Consider the following 15,250-nt stretch of genomic DNA (forward strand, 5'->3'; position numbering starts at 1 on the left):
AACAGAGAGCAACATTAGATATGGCTTTCTGTATATATAAAAATTATATCAACAATGTAATATATTATAGGCATGCAGTGTATAATAACCTTCCATACAATAACATACTAAGAGAACAACAGATAGTTAACAACAGTCACATCAGATAGTTAAACTAAATATGCCCTCTACTGTTAGTATTTACACGTAATTACATATTCAACTCCTTAATATAACTTTTTATCCTGACATCATAACTACATATTTTTTATTTTATAATATTCATATTAGTATTTTGTTTTGTTCTATGGTAATTTACTATTATATATAATTTATAAATAGCATAGTCTACAATAGGAATACGCAATATGTATATATATATATCTATGAAATCAAAATCTAGATCCCTCTATATACAAAATTGCAGGTCAGCTCCAACACTGTTGTTCCAATGCTGACGTCAAGATGTCCCTTCCAGGAACAAGGAGAGACTCCATCCATTGGCTGATCCTCGGCCAGCAGCGCCCATTTTTTCTCTTGGTCCTTTTCGCCCCATTTATTTTCTCTTCCTGTGTCCCACATTCACACTTCTTCCATGCTCTTTCATGCCCTGTTTCAAAGGCCAGGAACAACTTCATGTTGCAGGTGGACTTTGGCCCTGCATGTATGACACATGTTCTCTTTGTGTGCTTTTTCAGGAGTGGAAGAGTTCACATGTAAGCAGGGCTGAATGGAGTCTGGGTGCTTTTTTTGGGAAAACGAAATGATACAAGGAGGTAGAATAAACCCTCCCGTGGCACTCCATCTGCTGAGGCGGCAGGAGAGGCAGTGGGACCTTCTCCAGAGCCTTTGCGTGCATCCTCTCCTCCACCAAATTTGGACTGCAAGGTGGTTCTCTGCTGCCAGCTGCAAACAGCACAAGCACAGCTCTGTGCTCATAGCCATGACTCCTCCGCTTCACTGGGTCAGTCTTCAGCAAGAAGGATTCTTTTGTACCACTTTTTGAGAATCTGGTAGTCATGGATGGCCTGGGAGTGGGCATCCGGCTGCTGCGCCAGGCGAAGGAGGAGATTGTATGTCCCACCGGTTTGAACATCTGCAGGTAAATGGATGTGCTGAGGGAGCCTCCGGTTCCCCACAATGAAGTGGTTGAGGCGTTTTGTTTGCACACATAAGCGCAGGCTGTCCAAGATATCCTGCAGTCGTTCCAGGAGATGTCTCCTGCGCCACAATGAGGCGGGCATGACATTGAGCAGGTGCATGACAATGGTCTTCATGGTGTAGGTGGAAAAGCAGAAGCCCAGCGGAAGTCGGGTGAAGAACTGCAGGCATTTGAGGTGCAAGCTGTCAGGAGGGGCCTGCCTGGCAATGTGCTTGAAGAACTCAGCCTCTGCCACAGCGTAAGACTCAGGCCAGATTGTGCTTGCTGTGTGGGCCTCTCTGGTCTGGCTGCTGACAAAGACGGCTGAGTCATCTCTCCGCACCCCAAAGAGCAACTCAATCCTGAAGCTTTCCCTGCCGTTGGTCACCTTGAATTGGCAGGAGCGTGTGGAGGGCAGCAGCACTAAATGCCAGTTGTGGGACTGAGGCAAAGCTGGCCAGACTGCTCTCACCAGTTGGTAGAACCAGCGGGCAGTTTTCTGCACGTCCAGGTAGGAGCCGGTGCACAGGGTGTCCAGGAGGCTGGGATCCTGGTTCCTCCTCAGCTCCTCCTCGGGGTGGTGCAGAAAGCACAGCATGTTCTCAGCCTGCTGCTCCCTGGTGCAGGTGCACTCCAGCTGCACGCGGACACGGAAGTTCCTCACGAGCCTCTGCCCTGCACTGTCCAGCTCCAGGTGGAAGCTGTGGCCTCGCGGAGGAGTCATGGGGATGAGCACGCGGTACACCACATCCTGCTCACGGGGACTCCAGCCTTCAAAGGCACTGCCCACCCCGATGGCTCTTTGCAGGGCTGGGTAGAAACTGTTTGACAAGACGTGCAAAAAGTAAAGGCTGTAATTGTCCATCAGGTTCATTGTCCACTGACAGCCTCTCTGCAAGTCCTGTACAGGCCACCGGATGCGCTGCATTATAACTCGTCCTATGCGATCGTCAAAATCGTCTTCTTCTTGGACTGCAATTGCAACATCGTTGTTGTTGGCTGCCATTTCAGCCTCATTGACAGCTTCATTTCCAAGATTGTCTTCTTCATTTGCAGCAACATTGCCCACTTCCTCTTCATTTGCACCACGGTTTTCTTCTTCATCCTCCTCTCTCCTCAGGCTGCTTTTCCACCCAATAAACCACAGGACCAAGACGTAGACCAGGAGCACAGCAGCAGCTAAGAGCTGCAAGAGCTGCACCTGCTCCTGGGTGTGCTGCTCCACTTCCTGCTCCAGCTGAAGCCTCTCCCATTCCAGGTGTTTCGCACGTGCTTCCATGCGCAGACGTGTTTCCTCATCCAATCCCTCAGCCACGGGCTGTGGGTACTGGATGAAGGTTTTCAAGAGCAAGAAAAGGAATATCATGGGACCCATGGTCGGCAGGAGAGGTAGAGAAGCCTGTGAGTGGGGTGAGAAGGGAGGGAACTGCTGGTTGCTGGATGGACAACAGGATCCTCAGGGATCTGGGCACAGGAAGCACATGGCCACAGACAGCATGCAGGCCGCCAGGCCTGTCTCACTGCCCCAGCAGCAGCAGCAGCAGCACCTTGGCCTGCCCAAGGCTCTCCCATGAGGGGCTGTTCCTGCATGCAGAGGGAGAACCCAGCCCCAGGGGCAGCGTTTCTGCCCCAGTCCTTGTTCCCAGCCCAGCCTCCCCGCCACGTGTGCACTCACCGTTTGCCAAAGCAATGCAGGGCCAGCGTCACCTGCTGGGGCCTTTTAAAGCTGCCCCCTTTGTGACACGTCCCCCGTGATGTCACACGTGTCACAGCATGTCACAACCCAGCCAACCCCACCCTTTATCCCCTGAGCCAACTCCTGGCTCAGGCACTCAGAGTGGCCCTGGTGGACTGCTTAGGGCTGCCCTTGAGTGAAGCTTTTCCAAAGGACTTCCAATAATTTCTCTTTTGCAATTATTTTCATCTGCCCTTCACTGGCAATCACATAGATATCCCAGTTGGAAGGCACCCTTGAGCATCACTGACTCTAAGCTTGCACACCTCAACGGTTGAGCTACACTGAAATCTCAGCATCAGTGCGGTTGAAAAGTCCCTGAAGATCACACGGTGCAACTGCAAACTTAACACTGCCTACTGCTCCAATCAGCCAGGTCCCCAGATGCCACATCCATGATGCTTTTTGACCTCTCTGAGGGTGGTCACTCAGAGCCATTTCCCTAGGCAGCCTATTTGGAGGCTTGACACCTTTTGGTTGATCCACCATTTCCTAGAGATTAAATTGAAACCTCCCCTGGCGCAACATGAGGTCATTTTCCCCTGCTCATATTCTTTGTTCCTTGGGCAGATATAATGACCCCCACTAAGCTAGAGCCTCCTTTCTGGGGCCATCTGCATCGTGTCAGGCATTTGAGCTGTGAAACCAGCTCCTGGCAGAGGAGAGAAAGGTGGTGCTTTTGAACTGCACTTCCCATGATCCAGTGAGACAAAATGGGTTCTCAGTGAGCAGAAGGGTTCAGGTTTCCCGGAAGGGTTTCCATTGGAGGAGAACCTTTATGCCAGAAACATCAGCCAAGGGAATCCATGCCCTTCCAAGCAGAAGGAAAAATTGGAATTTTAATTGGAGAAATTTGGAAGGTTTGGAGTGAACATGGTTGCAAGAATGTCCTTGCATGTCCTTGTGGATTTGGCAAACCTGCAAGGCCAGAGTGTCAAGAGGGGATCTCAGCAGCCAAGAAATGCCCTCTTGCTCTGGGGCCTTCCATGGCACGGGCAACAGAAGGCAGAGCCCTTGCATGGCCTTTGCCCTCAGCAAGGCCCCACTTTGGGCAAACCCTGAATTCCCCGTGAAAGCAGCTCAGATTTACACCACCTGGCTTGAGGGATGCCAGAGGACAGACAAGGCCAACAAAGGTGCCAGTGCAATCCAGCTTAGATTACAGCTTTCTGCCCTTGTGTCTCGGGAGCCTAGGAGGGGAAGGCTGTGTGGCTGGCAGTGACTTTCACCAGCTCTCGTGCTCACAGCCCTGGGCACCGGAGGGCTGCTTGGTCTCAGCACAGGCTGGAGCAGGAAGAAATGATCACCTGGCTTTGGAGAGCCCTGAGATGAGCAAGGATGAGGAGTGTGCAGAGAAGGGACAATCAGCACTGCGCAGCTGCTTCTCTCAGCTATCAATCACAGAAAATTCAAGCATAACTATTTGGGTTTTGGGTTTTTGTTGTCTTTTGTTTGAAGCTTTTTCCCCCACAGGAAAACCTGTGGCATTTGCCATATTGTACACCTGGATTTGAGTGGTCCGCTCTCAGCGCTGCCTACATGGAACTCAAAATCGTGCCTTTGCACATCTCTTTCTCCTGTTATGATGTTTCAGTTCAAGTGATTGATAGGTAACAGCATTTCTCTTTTCTCACCTGGAGCTCAGGAGATGGGAGAGCCACCCAACCCCTGGCTTAACCCTGGGAGGGTTCTGTAGTAGGGTAAGGTGGCATGTTGCCAGTGGCTCAGCTGCCAGCCCCGGTGCCAGCCAATGTGGAAGGCTCATCTGTATGGAATGAGTCAGCTCACAGCTGCCAGCAGCTGGGCTGTGTCCTGCCCCACATTGGTCCTGCCATCAAGTCAGAGGCTGCAGCAGATGGCAGGAGGGGAAGCCAAAGTGACTTCAGCAAATCAAGTCTTCTTCACTTCCAAGCGTGGGTTCTTTCTACCATCGTCTGCTCCCATTGGCAACTGGGCAAAGCCTTTCCTGAATGTTATAAAGCCTTGGAAAATATTGCAATAGATTTAAATATGTATCATTTGCATCATTATAATACTGTAATAACTCCACTGTATGATCAATGACATTGAAACAACACAGGGTCATAACAGTGGCACACCAGCTTCTTCCATTCATTGTTACATGAAGCACACCTGACTCTAGAAGCATGCTGTTTGGAAATGAGCCACTTTCCCACCATTTCCTACATGTTTTGTGTTCATGTCATTTTCATCTGCTTGGCAAAGACAGCCTGGGATTGATGTGGCTAACAGACTTTCTCTATTGCTTCGTTCAGCCGGGTTTCAGATCAGTGCTTCTTGTGATCTCCCTTCAGCTTGACCAACAACTCTTGCAGCCTGGAACTCACCTCAGAGTGGTCAAAGAATGTGAATAGGGACTAGAGACATCACAGCCTTTTCTGGAGGCAGCTCCAACCTTGGCAGAAGTACAGCAACCTACAGCCTCCTGGCATGAGGCTTTCCCACTACCACTGATCCCACCAAAGCCAATTCTCCTGTCCCAAGGCTGAAGGTGAAGATGAGGAGAGTACAGGGAAAAGCAGCTGCATAAAGTTGAGCACTAGATTGAGGTTGCTATTAATGACTTTATGAAATGACATTACGAAATACTCTGGATTGAAACTGGCTCCCCATCACAGTAGTATGGAATTGTTTAGGTTGAAAAAGATCTCTAAGACTGTAGAGCATCCAGCCACAAACCTGACACTGACAAGCCCACCTTGAAACCATGTCCCCAAATGCTACATTGACACATTCCTTAAGAGCCTTCAGACATGACAATACCATTAATTCCATGGGCAGCCTTGACAACTCTTAATAACTCTTTCAGAGGATAAATTTTTCCCTAGTACCCAATCTAAGCCTCCCTTGGCACAACTTGAGGCCATTTCCTCTTGTCCTGTCCCTTGTTCCCTGGGAGCAGAACCTGACCCCCACCTGGCTACTCCACCCTTCTGCCAGGGAGTTTTAGAGAGTGAGAAAGTCCCCCCTGAGCCTCCTCTTCTCCAATCTCAGTCCCTCCAGCTCCCTCAGCTGCTCCTCATCAGACCTGACCTCCAGACCCTTTCCCAGTTCTCCTCCCTTCCTTGTGCTCAGCCGTTTGGGACCTGTTGCAGCATTCCACGCTGGCATGTTTTAATTAACCCTTGCTAGCTCGGAGTGGGAGATTAACCCCTTTTCTTTGCAGTGACCTAACTTGCAGTCTGACTGCTGGCTCTGCTTGTTTCCTTGCATCACCCCCGCAAAATTAAAAATCACCATACAAAAGAAACCGCTGCTAGAGGGGAGTAGAGAAGTCAGCAAGTACTTTGTGGGCAATTCTGTCCTTTATTCATCAGCGGGTGTGATTTGGGCTAGGCAAACGATTGGAAACGGCTTTTTCCCTCTTCCCCTTCTCAGAGTACTTTAACAAGACAACTAGAAACCAGGGAAGATGGACGTTCTGGAGAGGGCAAGCACGTCTGCAGCCATTCCCTCGTTACGCTTCTTCAGGACCAGAGTGGAATACGTAAACCTCTGGCTCCAGCTAGAGGCCGCTCACGGCTGGGTTTCTAAGCTGGACAGAGCTCTCCTTAGGAAGTATCATTCTGCTCTGTTAAGGTGTGTGGTATGATAGGCCCAGTATGTCAGAGGGAATGAGAAGACCAGAGAACAGAGAAATTGCTTGCTTCCTGGGAAGTGGCTGAACATTACTTGTCTATGAGAAGTAGAGACTCCATTTTTTTCTCCTTTACTTCTCCGTGCACAAACTCTGTTTTTTCACTTTAGACAACATCCTTATCTCAACTGACTACTTGTTTTCCACCTTATTTTCTCTCCCTTGTCCCCCCAGGAAGGGAAGTGATTGAGTGGCTCAGTGAACACCTGGCATTCAGCCAAGGTGAACCCACTACAACCAACTTAACAAAGGGTAGAAAGGAACACTCTGGAAAGGACTGACATGTCAGCCTCACCTCTGTTCCTGGCAAGATCACAGAGCACATCCTCCTTGAAGCTCTGCTAAGGCACATGGAGAACAGGGAGGTGATTCAGGACAGCCAAGGGTAAATCCTGCCTGGCCTATCAAGTGGCCTTCTGTGACAGAGCAAGAATATGAAGGGACAAGGGAAGGGCTACAGGTGTCGTTTATCTGGACTTCTATAAAGCCTTTGAACATGATCCCCACAACATCTTCTCTATATTAGAAAGATGGACTTGGTGCCTAGACTGCTGGATGGATAAGAAATGGCATGCATGATGATTCCAGAGGTCAACAGCTCAGAGTCAGGATGGACATGGGTGACCAGTGGTGTCCCCCAAGGGTCTATTTTGGGACCAGTGATTCTAAATATCTTCATTAATGATGTAGACAAAGGGAGCGAGGGCATCCTCAGAAGATTTGCTGATATCACCAAGCAGAGCGGAGCAGTAGCCACACCTGAAGGATAGAATACCAACCAGAGAGATGTGGACGTGGCCAAGGAGTGGAACCATGGCAATTTCATGTGGTTTTAAAAAGACCAAGTACAAGATGCTGCACGTGGTTAAGGGTAGGCCACAGGATACATCAAGGCAGAGTCTGGCCCGTGGGCACAAAGAGGATGGGAGGAGCTCCTGCCTGTCCATGTTGGGTCTGCCTCTTGGGTCCGCCCCAGGGCAGTCAGGCTGTGACTGCAGCCATGTGTGCCCCTGTGTCTGTGCCCGGCACTGCCAGCCCTGCTGCCCTGCTCCCGGAGCCCTGTCCCCGGCCAGAGTCGTTTCCTGGCCGGGCACAGCCCCATGGGCTGCTCCCTGCTGCGGCCTGGGCTGGCCCCAGAGCCGGCTAGCCCTGCGGGTGTCCCCTGGCCGGCCGCGTGTCCCCAGCTGGCTGTGCCCGGGCAGCTGCCTCAGCCATGAGGGCTGCAGAGCTGTGGGAGCCCAGGGCTCTGTGCCGGCCGCCTTGCACAGCTCCCAGCTCCAGCTGCCAGGGCCTCAGCGCCCGCTGTGTGCCCTCCCACATGCACGGATAGCCCAGGCCCCGCTCACTGCCCTCATGGCGGCACTGCTGGCCCCAGCGCTCTCCGAGGCCTTCTCCAGGGGCAACTTCGCGCCGCCTTCCAGTCCCTGCCTGCTGTTGTGGTGTGTTTTTAAGTTTGCTCCCCCATTTTATGTATTGTATCCCCCTGTTCTTGTAAATGGTTCCTCCCTCCCCAGTTTTCCCGCCACTGCTCCTCTGGCAGTTGGTTTCCTTAGCAACCCCTGCTTTCAATCAGTTGTGTTATATAATTCCTCCTCCCCTATTCTCCCTTATAAGTAAATGCTTTCTCCTCCCTGGGCTCAGTCAATCACCTCCCTCTCCTCCCAGCATTCGAGAACCTTCTTCTCTCTGGGGATGGTGATTGGCTGTGGTCCCGGGGCCCCTCCCTTACTTTGTATTTATGGTTCCAGGTGTCAGTAGTGCTCAGCCATCCCCTGTTACGTCCCCATGCGGCCCTCTGCCCTTCTCCTCCCTTCCCTAAATCGTTTTGCCCTTCGGCGCCATTGCCCATGGGTGTTCTCCCCTGTTGGTGGCTGGCCCCAACCTACCCCTCGTCAACCCGCGTGTCCCCCAGCAAGTGTGCCCTAGCTGCCTCATCCATAGGTGCAATTCCAGGTCTTCGCACTCCAGCCCCAGCCGAGTGCCGAGCGCCAGGGGCGCTGGTTTTCCATATGCCGTAGGGCCCGTCAGTCTGGCCCTGCTCACCCGTGCTATCCGGGCCTCTAGGGCCGGTGCCGCCTTCCAGCCCGCCCGCGAGCCAGCGAGACCTGCACAGGGGCTGTTGGCAAGGGCCTGCAGGGGCAGCGCCAGGGCCAGTGGCTTCCCAGTGACACAGGGCGGCCTTAGGCTGGAGATGGGCAAGGAATTCTGGCCTCGGAGGCTGCTGAGGGCTGGCCCACGCTGCCCACAGGAGCTGTGGCTGCCCCATCCCTGGCCGCGTTCCCGGCCACCTTGAACAGGCCTTGGGGCAACGTGGCCTAGCGGAAGGTGTCCCTGCCCTTGGCATCAGGGCTGGAACAAGACAATTTCTAAGGACCCTTCCAAGCCAAGCCATTCTGTGATTCTGTGATCTGAGGGGCTGGATTGGCTTGACTTCATTTCTTTTTCAAGCTGTAAGGAGTCTATTCATGAGCCCAGATTCTCAGTGTGTGACATTTATCGCTACTATAGGCCTGACTGAGATCTATAAATTCTTGCACACCCCAGATTCTGCAAATTTGCATTTTATTGAAACTAGTGTAAAGCAGTTTCCAGCTTTCCACTCTGAAATGCGCAAACTATGGAGCGTTAATATGGGATCCAGCAGATAGCAACACTAGAGAAGGCTTTACTTGTACATAAAAATTGTATCATATATGTAATATATCATATACATATGGAATATAATATATATTACGTAGCTGTAATAATATATAATGTATATAGTATATACGCAATATGTATGTTTTATATGTAATAATTATATCTATTTTATGAGAAACCTTCCAGACATAAATGCACTAACAGTATTAATACATTTTAGAACAGATAGTGAAACTAAAATATGTTCTCCAGTTATTACTTTAACAGAATCACATATTCAACTCTTTAGAATTCTTTCTTACCATGACATAATATTTACATGTTTTTAAAATATTATTTCTGTGAGAATATTGTTTTACTGTCTTATATGATAATTTATAAACTTATGAGTATATAATTTGTACACATGCTATCAATATCTATGAAATAAAAATCTATAATCTTATATATACAAAATTCCAGGTGATCTCCAACACAGTTCGTCCAATGGTTCCATAAAGGTTTTCCTTCCAGGACGAAGGACAGACTCCATTCATTGACTCATCCCAGGCAAGTAGTGCTAATTTCTCTTCTTGGTCCTTTTTGCCCTGCTTCTTTTTTTCTTTTTCATTCCCACATTCCCTTTTATTTCTTACCTCAATTTCTGGCCTTTCTCAAAGGCAGGGAAAACCTGCATCTTGCAGGTTGGGTTTGGTGACTTTCGTCCTTCATGTACGGCATGTGCTTTCTTCATGCGCATTCTTAGGATGGGGGAAATTCTTGCAGGGCTTTATGTTGATCTGGTTGACCTCTTTTGAAAAATTAGATGATACAAGGAGGTAGAATACACCCTCCCATGGCTTTCTGCCAGCTGAGGCGGCAGGAGAGGCTGTGGGACCTTTGCCAGAGCCTTTGCATGAATGCTCTTCTCCTTAAAGCACCAAATTTTTACTAGGAGGTGGCTCTCTGCTGCAAGCTGCAAGCAGCACAAGCACAGCTCTGTGCAGGAGAATTTCTTTCAATCATCAGGTCTAAGGATTGCTACAAGCCGACGTTGCAGATCCAAGTACTCGCCTATCCCCTGGGAGCAGGCAATTGGATCCAACACCAAGCGATGGAAAAGGTTGGGTGGCTCAGCTGTTTGAACATCTGGGGGCAAACTGATCTCCTCAGGAAGGCTCTTGTTACCCACAATGAAGTGGTTGAGGCATTTCACTTCCAGGGATAAGAGCAGTGTCTCGCTGATATCCATCAGTCGCCTCAGGAAATGTCTCCTGCACCACTGTGACACGGGAATGATGTTCAGGAGGTGCATGACAATGGTCTTCATGGTGTAGGTGGAAAAGCCGAAGCCCAGCTGAAGATGGGAGAAGAGCTGCAGGCATCTCAGGTGCAAGCTGCCAGGAGGGGCCTGCCTGGCAATGTGCTTGAAGAACTTCATCTCTGCCACATCATATGTCTCTAGCCACAGAGTGCTTGGGGTTCCAGCATATCCTGGCTGGCTGCTCACAAAGATGTCAGAGTCACCTCTCTGAACCCCAAAGAACACCTCAATCCTGAAGCTTTCCCTGCCATTGGTCACCTTGAATTGGCAGGAGCGTGTGGAGGGCAGCAGCACTAAATGCCAGTTGTGGGACTGAGGCAAAGCTGGCCAGACTGCTCTCACCAGTTGGTAGAACCAGCGGGCAGTTTTCTGCACGTCCAGGTAGGAGCCGGTGCACAGGGTGTCCAGGAGGCTGGGATCCTGGTTCCTCCTCAGCTCCTCCTCGGGGTGGTGCAGAAAGCACAGCATGTTCTCAGCCTGCTGCTCCCTGGTGCAGGTGCACTCCAGCTGCACGAGGACACGGAAGTTCCTCACGAGCCTCTGCCCTGCACTGTCCAGCTCCAGGTGGAAGCTGTGGCCTCGCGGAGGAGTCATGGGGATGAGCACGCGGTACACCACATCCTGCTCACGGGGACTCCAGCCTTCAAAGGCACTGCCCACCCCGATGGCTCTTTGCAGGACTGGGTAGAAACTGTTTGACAATATGTGTCCAAAATAAACCGTGTAATTGTCCATCAGGTCAGTTGTCCACTCACAGCCTGCCCGTAGGTCCTGTACAGGCCACTGGATGCACTCCACTAACATCCTTCCTATGTTCTCTTGAACACGATCATCTACTTCATTTCCACCCTCATCTTCACTTGCATTCACACTTTCTTCTTCAGGCTCCTCTCTCCTCATGCTCCTTTTGCACCCCATAAACCAAAGGACCAAGAGAAGGACCAGAAGCAGAGCAACAGCTAAGAGCTGCAAATACTTCCACACTCCACTTTGCTCCAGGGCCAACTGCTCCATCTCCCACTCCAGCCAAAACCTTTCCAGTTCCTGTTGCTCTGCCTGCACCTTCATGTGCAGAGATGTTTCCTCATCCCAAACATCACCCACAGGCTGTGGGTACTGGATGAGGCTTTGCAAGAGCAAGAAAAGGAATACTATGGAATTCATAGCCTGCAGAAGGATAGAGAGAAGGTCTTGAGTGGTGCTGTGAGGGAGGCAGTTAGCATTGGGTGAAGCAGGGATGGGGATCCTCAGGGATCTGAGGTCTGGAAGGACACGGCCTTACACAGCTGGCAGGCAGTAGCAGCATCAGCCCTGTGGCCTGCCCAAGGTTCTCCCATGAGGGGCTGTCCCTGCATGCAGAGGGAGAACCCAGCCCCAGGGGCAGCATTTCTGCCCCAGTCCTTGTTCCCAGCCCAGCCTCCCCGCCACGTGTGCACTCACCGTTTGCCAAAGCAATGCAGGGCCAGCGTTACCTGCTGGGGCCTTTTAGAGCTGCCCCCTTTGTGACATGTCCCCTGTGACATCACACATGTCACAGATGTCACAACCCAGCCAACCCCACTCTTTATCCCCACCCTGGCTCAGGCAATCAGAGTGGCCCTTTAGTGAAGCTTTTTCAAAGAGTTCCCATTGTTCTTTCTTTTGGATTTATTTTCATCTGCCCTTCATTGGCAATCTCATAGATATCTCTGTTGGAAGGCATCCTTGAGGATCACTGAGTTTAAGCTTTGACTCCTCACTGGTTGAGCTATACTGAAGTCTCAGTGTCAGTGAGACTGAAGAGTCTCTGAAGATCACACAGTGCAACTGCAAACTTAACACTGCCTTCTCTATTAATAAATTGAGTCCTCAAATATTCCATGCCTTTTCAATCCCTCCAAGAAGGTGACTCAGCTATTTCCCTAGGCAGCCAGTTTCCATGCTTGATATTAGTTTTCATGAAAGCACTTTTTCTAAGATCCAATCTAAATATCTACATGTGATACAACTTGACGTCATTTTCCTTGGTCGTACTGCTTGCTTCCTTGTGTCACTGGACAAATGGAATCTTCAGACAAGCCCCTCCTTAGCCCAAGATTTTGTCAACAGCTCATATTTAAGAAATCTCTCTTGTCTGCAAGTCCTAAAGATCAAATCTATTTATAAAATGCATTATTTATTAAACGGACAGGAGATAATAGATAAATGATCTCTGTCATAGTTACTTACGACTCAGTATAAAACTAAAAGGAACTAGAAGTAGATCACAGCATAACAAACTATGTACAACATGAAGGTAACCATGTTAAAGCTTTCAGTGCTGTCAAGGAAACAGCACTGATCAGGAGTCAAATGTTACACACCACTGTGATGATGATAATAATGCAGATTTCTTTCACTTAACCTCCATGGCAGTAATTGCAAAACAAGTGTCCTTGTCCACAGGAGAAGCATCACACATTTCCAGAGAAATGTACAGAAAACTTCTACTTTGTGAAAGTTTGGTGCTTGTCAGTCAGAAATCTATCTTCTTTTTCCAGGTCTCACTTCAACAGTAAGATGTTTATTGGCAGGTGGGAGATGCCAGCCCACTGTTAGCTCCATGGCTCCAAAAGAACTCGCTGCAAGACTGCTGATCCTGTTTGAATTACCTGAGCAGTTAACAAACCACAGATCAGCTTGAAGCCCTAAAGCAGATAGCCTTCCAGAAGTAATGGGTTAAAACATGGAATGAGAGGCATGTAAAGAAGGGCCTAGCACTAGAACACACGGAGAAAGCACAGCACTAAGAAAACAGAGCAATAAATTAGATAAAAGGTAGAGCATCATGACAGGAGAAGAGATAGGTATAGGAGAAACTAATAAGCTAAGCAGGTTTAGAGCCAGCAATGTCAAAACGACCCTAAGAGTTTTGCCAAGCCACGAGATCTAAGCCAAATACACCGAGAATTGACCAAATTAGGAAAAGAGTTCAAAAGTTTAAAGAGGAAGACTCATCGGAAAGACCCCGTCTATGGTGAAGGCAACAGGAACGACCACCTGAAGATTCCCCAAAAGAGATGTCTCCACCTACGCTCCGCCCACGCTCCGCCTACACCACGCCCCATATGAATATGCATGATTATGTATCTGATTTGATGTAATCCTATACCCAAAATTGTATATAAGGCTTGCTTTTGCTATGTGAACTCAGAAATCTATTTTGTGATTTCTCCGACGTGTCGCTAATAAAAATACCTCCTGCTTAATCGACTTAAGCTGAGTCTGATTAGGCAGTCACTCTGCCTGTTTGGGGCAAAATTTGGCATCAAGCTCTTGAGCAGAGTAAGATGCCCTGCCACACCTGGGAGAATATATCAACTCCCACCTGACTACAACCTCCCTTCAGGGAGCTGTAGAGAACCACAAGGTCCCCTCTGAGGCACTTTTTCTCTATGCTAAACACCCCCAATATTGCAGTGGGCGGCGTTCAGAGTGCCATGACCTTCCCAAAGAAGACTCTTAAAAAAAAGACACCTCACTGTCTGTGCTCATGCTGGGTGATTTCAGCTCTTTTATGATTCAAGTGACACAGAAGAAGAGATGGGGTCTTTGTGTGGAGTTCCAAGGAGAGCCTTTACCAAGCTTCTTCCTCGAAATAGTCCAAGAGTCACTCAGGCAGGGAAAGCTGGGAAAGCAGGGATTTATAGAGGGATCTTGAGGGGTGGGACAGAACACTAGGGCCAATGGGATGAGGGCACAGGGGTGGAGTGAGAGGGAAGGGGCAATGGGATACATTTAATCTGCATGTCACAACGAGGCATGCTGGGAGAAGCCTTTTTCCTCACCCTAAAAGGTGGTTCTGAGTTTTCCCTCTACGGTAGTACAGTGGATTCTTTCCTTGTTGGCCCACCAGCTTCCGCACCCCACCTCCCTCAGCCCTTCTTTATCAGACTTGTGCTCTTATGGAAATGTTTCTAATAAAAAGGACTAGCATTTGTGGACATTAGTACCCTTGAAACTACATGCTCAGGTGCTCTTATTAATTAGTTCCTTAAGCTTGCTCTCCCACAAGCCTTAGGAGTAGCTCAACAGACAGTTTTTTCCCTAACGCTTAAGATTTTTTACTCAAGCATTTCCTGATTACTGTGGCCAAGACAGCACCAATCACCACTTCACCCACAAGAGCATTTCTATGGACAAACAACAGGTCTAGGAGGGCATTTTTCCTAGTTGGCTCCCACAGTACCCATGTCAAAAAGCTATTTTCACTGTGGACTTAAGGAATTTTTTGGGCTTGTTTAGCTCTTCTCTGTGATATTTCCATTTGCAACTAAGAAGCTGAGGTGCACCATGAGTATGACTTTGTGTACGACTGATCAAGAGATTTCCTTTCATTCCTTATAGCATCATCCACCAGTGTCATCATCCTGGCTCAGTGATCCATTAGAGACTGGGTGAAGCTCACAGAGGGAATAGATTCTCTCAGAAAAGGGATGGCAGTCAGTGTCCAAGTGGTAACTGCACTCTCTCTCACAAGCCCCCTGGTCAGCTACATTAGATTTGACTCCATGAGTATCCTTTTACTCTAGAGGAAAGATGTGGCAGCAATTTCCCCTGCCAATTGAGCAGTGCCTTCTCCATGTCCTGCATTCTCAGATCTGTGTCAGCTTTTCCCCAGGGAGTGTCTAAGGATGGGCAGCTTCTCCTCCTCCACAAGGAGGAATATTAGCGATACCTCCTGCATGGTCCCTGACCAGCTGGAGCTGCCAGCAAGAGTTTCTGGGTCCACCTAAAATGGTCACCCTGGCTGTGACAGTATGAGAGGAAAGGGTG

The 15,250-nt window shown here is 49.3% G+C and overlaps 1 protein-coding gene and 1 pseudogene across 1 annotated transcript; both read right to left on the reverse strand.

Moving 5' to 3' along the window:
• Nucleotides 1-876: 876 nt before the first annotated feature.
• On the reverse strand, nt 877-2,399 carry LOC135448652 (inositol 1,4,5-trisphosphate receptor-interacting protein-like 1). The gene has a single exon (XM_064714858.1). It carries the CDS (start codon nt 2,397-2,399, stop codon nt 945-947), a length of 1,455 nt encoding a protein of 484 aa, XP_064570928.1. The 3' UTR covers nt 877-944.
• Nucleotides 2,400-10,150: 7,751 nt separating this feature from the next.
• LOC135448737 (inositol 1,4,5-trisphosphate receptor-interacting protein-like 1) lies at nt 10,151-11,811 on the reverse strand (annotated as a pseudogene).
• Nucleotides 11,812-15,250: the final 3,439 nt, after the last annotated feature.

The sequence above is a fragment of the Zonotrichia leucophrys genome, chromosome 5 (assembly GCF_028769735.1).
Source record: "Zonotrichia leucophrys gambelii isolate GWCS_2022_RI chromosome 5, RI_Zleu_2.0, whole genome shotgun sequence".
NCBI lineage: Eukaryota > Metazoa > Chordata > Aves > Passeriformes > Passerellidae > Zonotrichia > Zonotrichia leucophrys.

Coding starts and splice junctions, on each gene's coding strand:
- LOC135448652 (XM_064714858.1), bottom strand. CDS start 2,399: ATGGAAGCACGTGCGAAACACCTGGAATGGGAGAGGCTTCAGCTGGAG.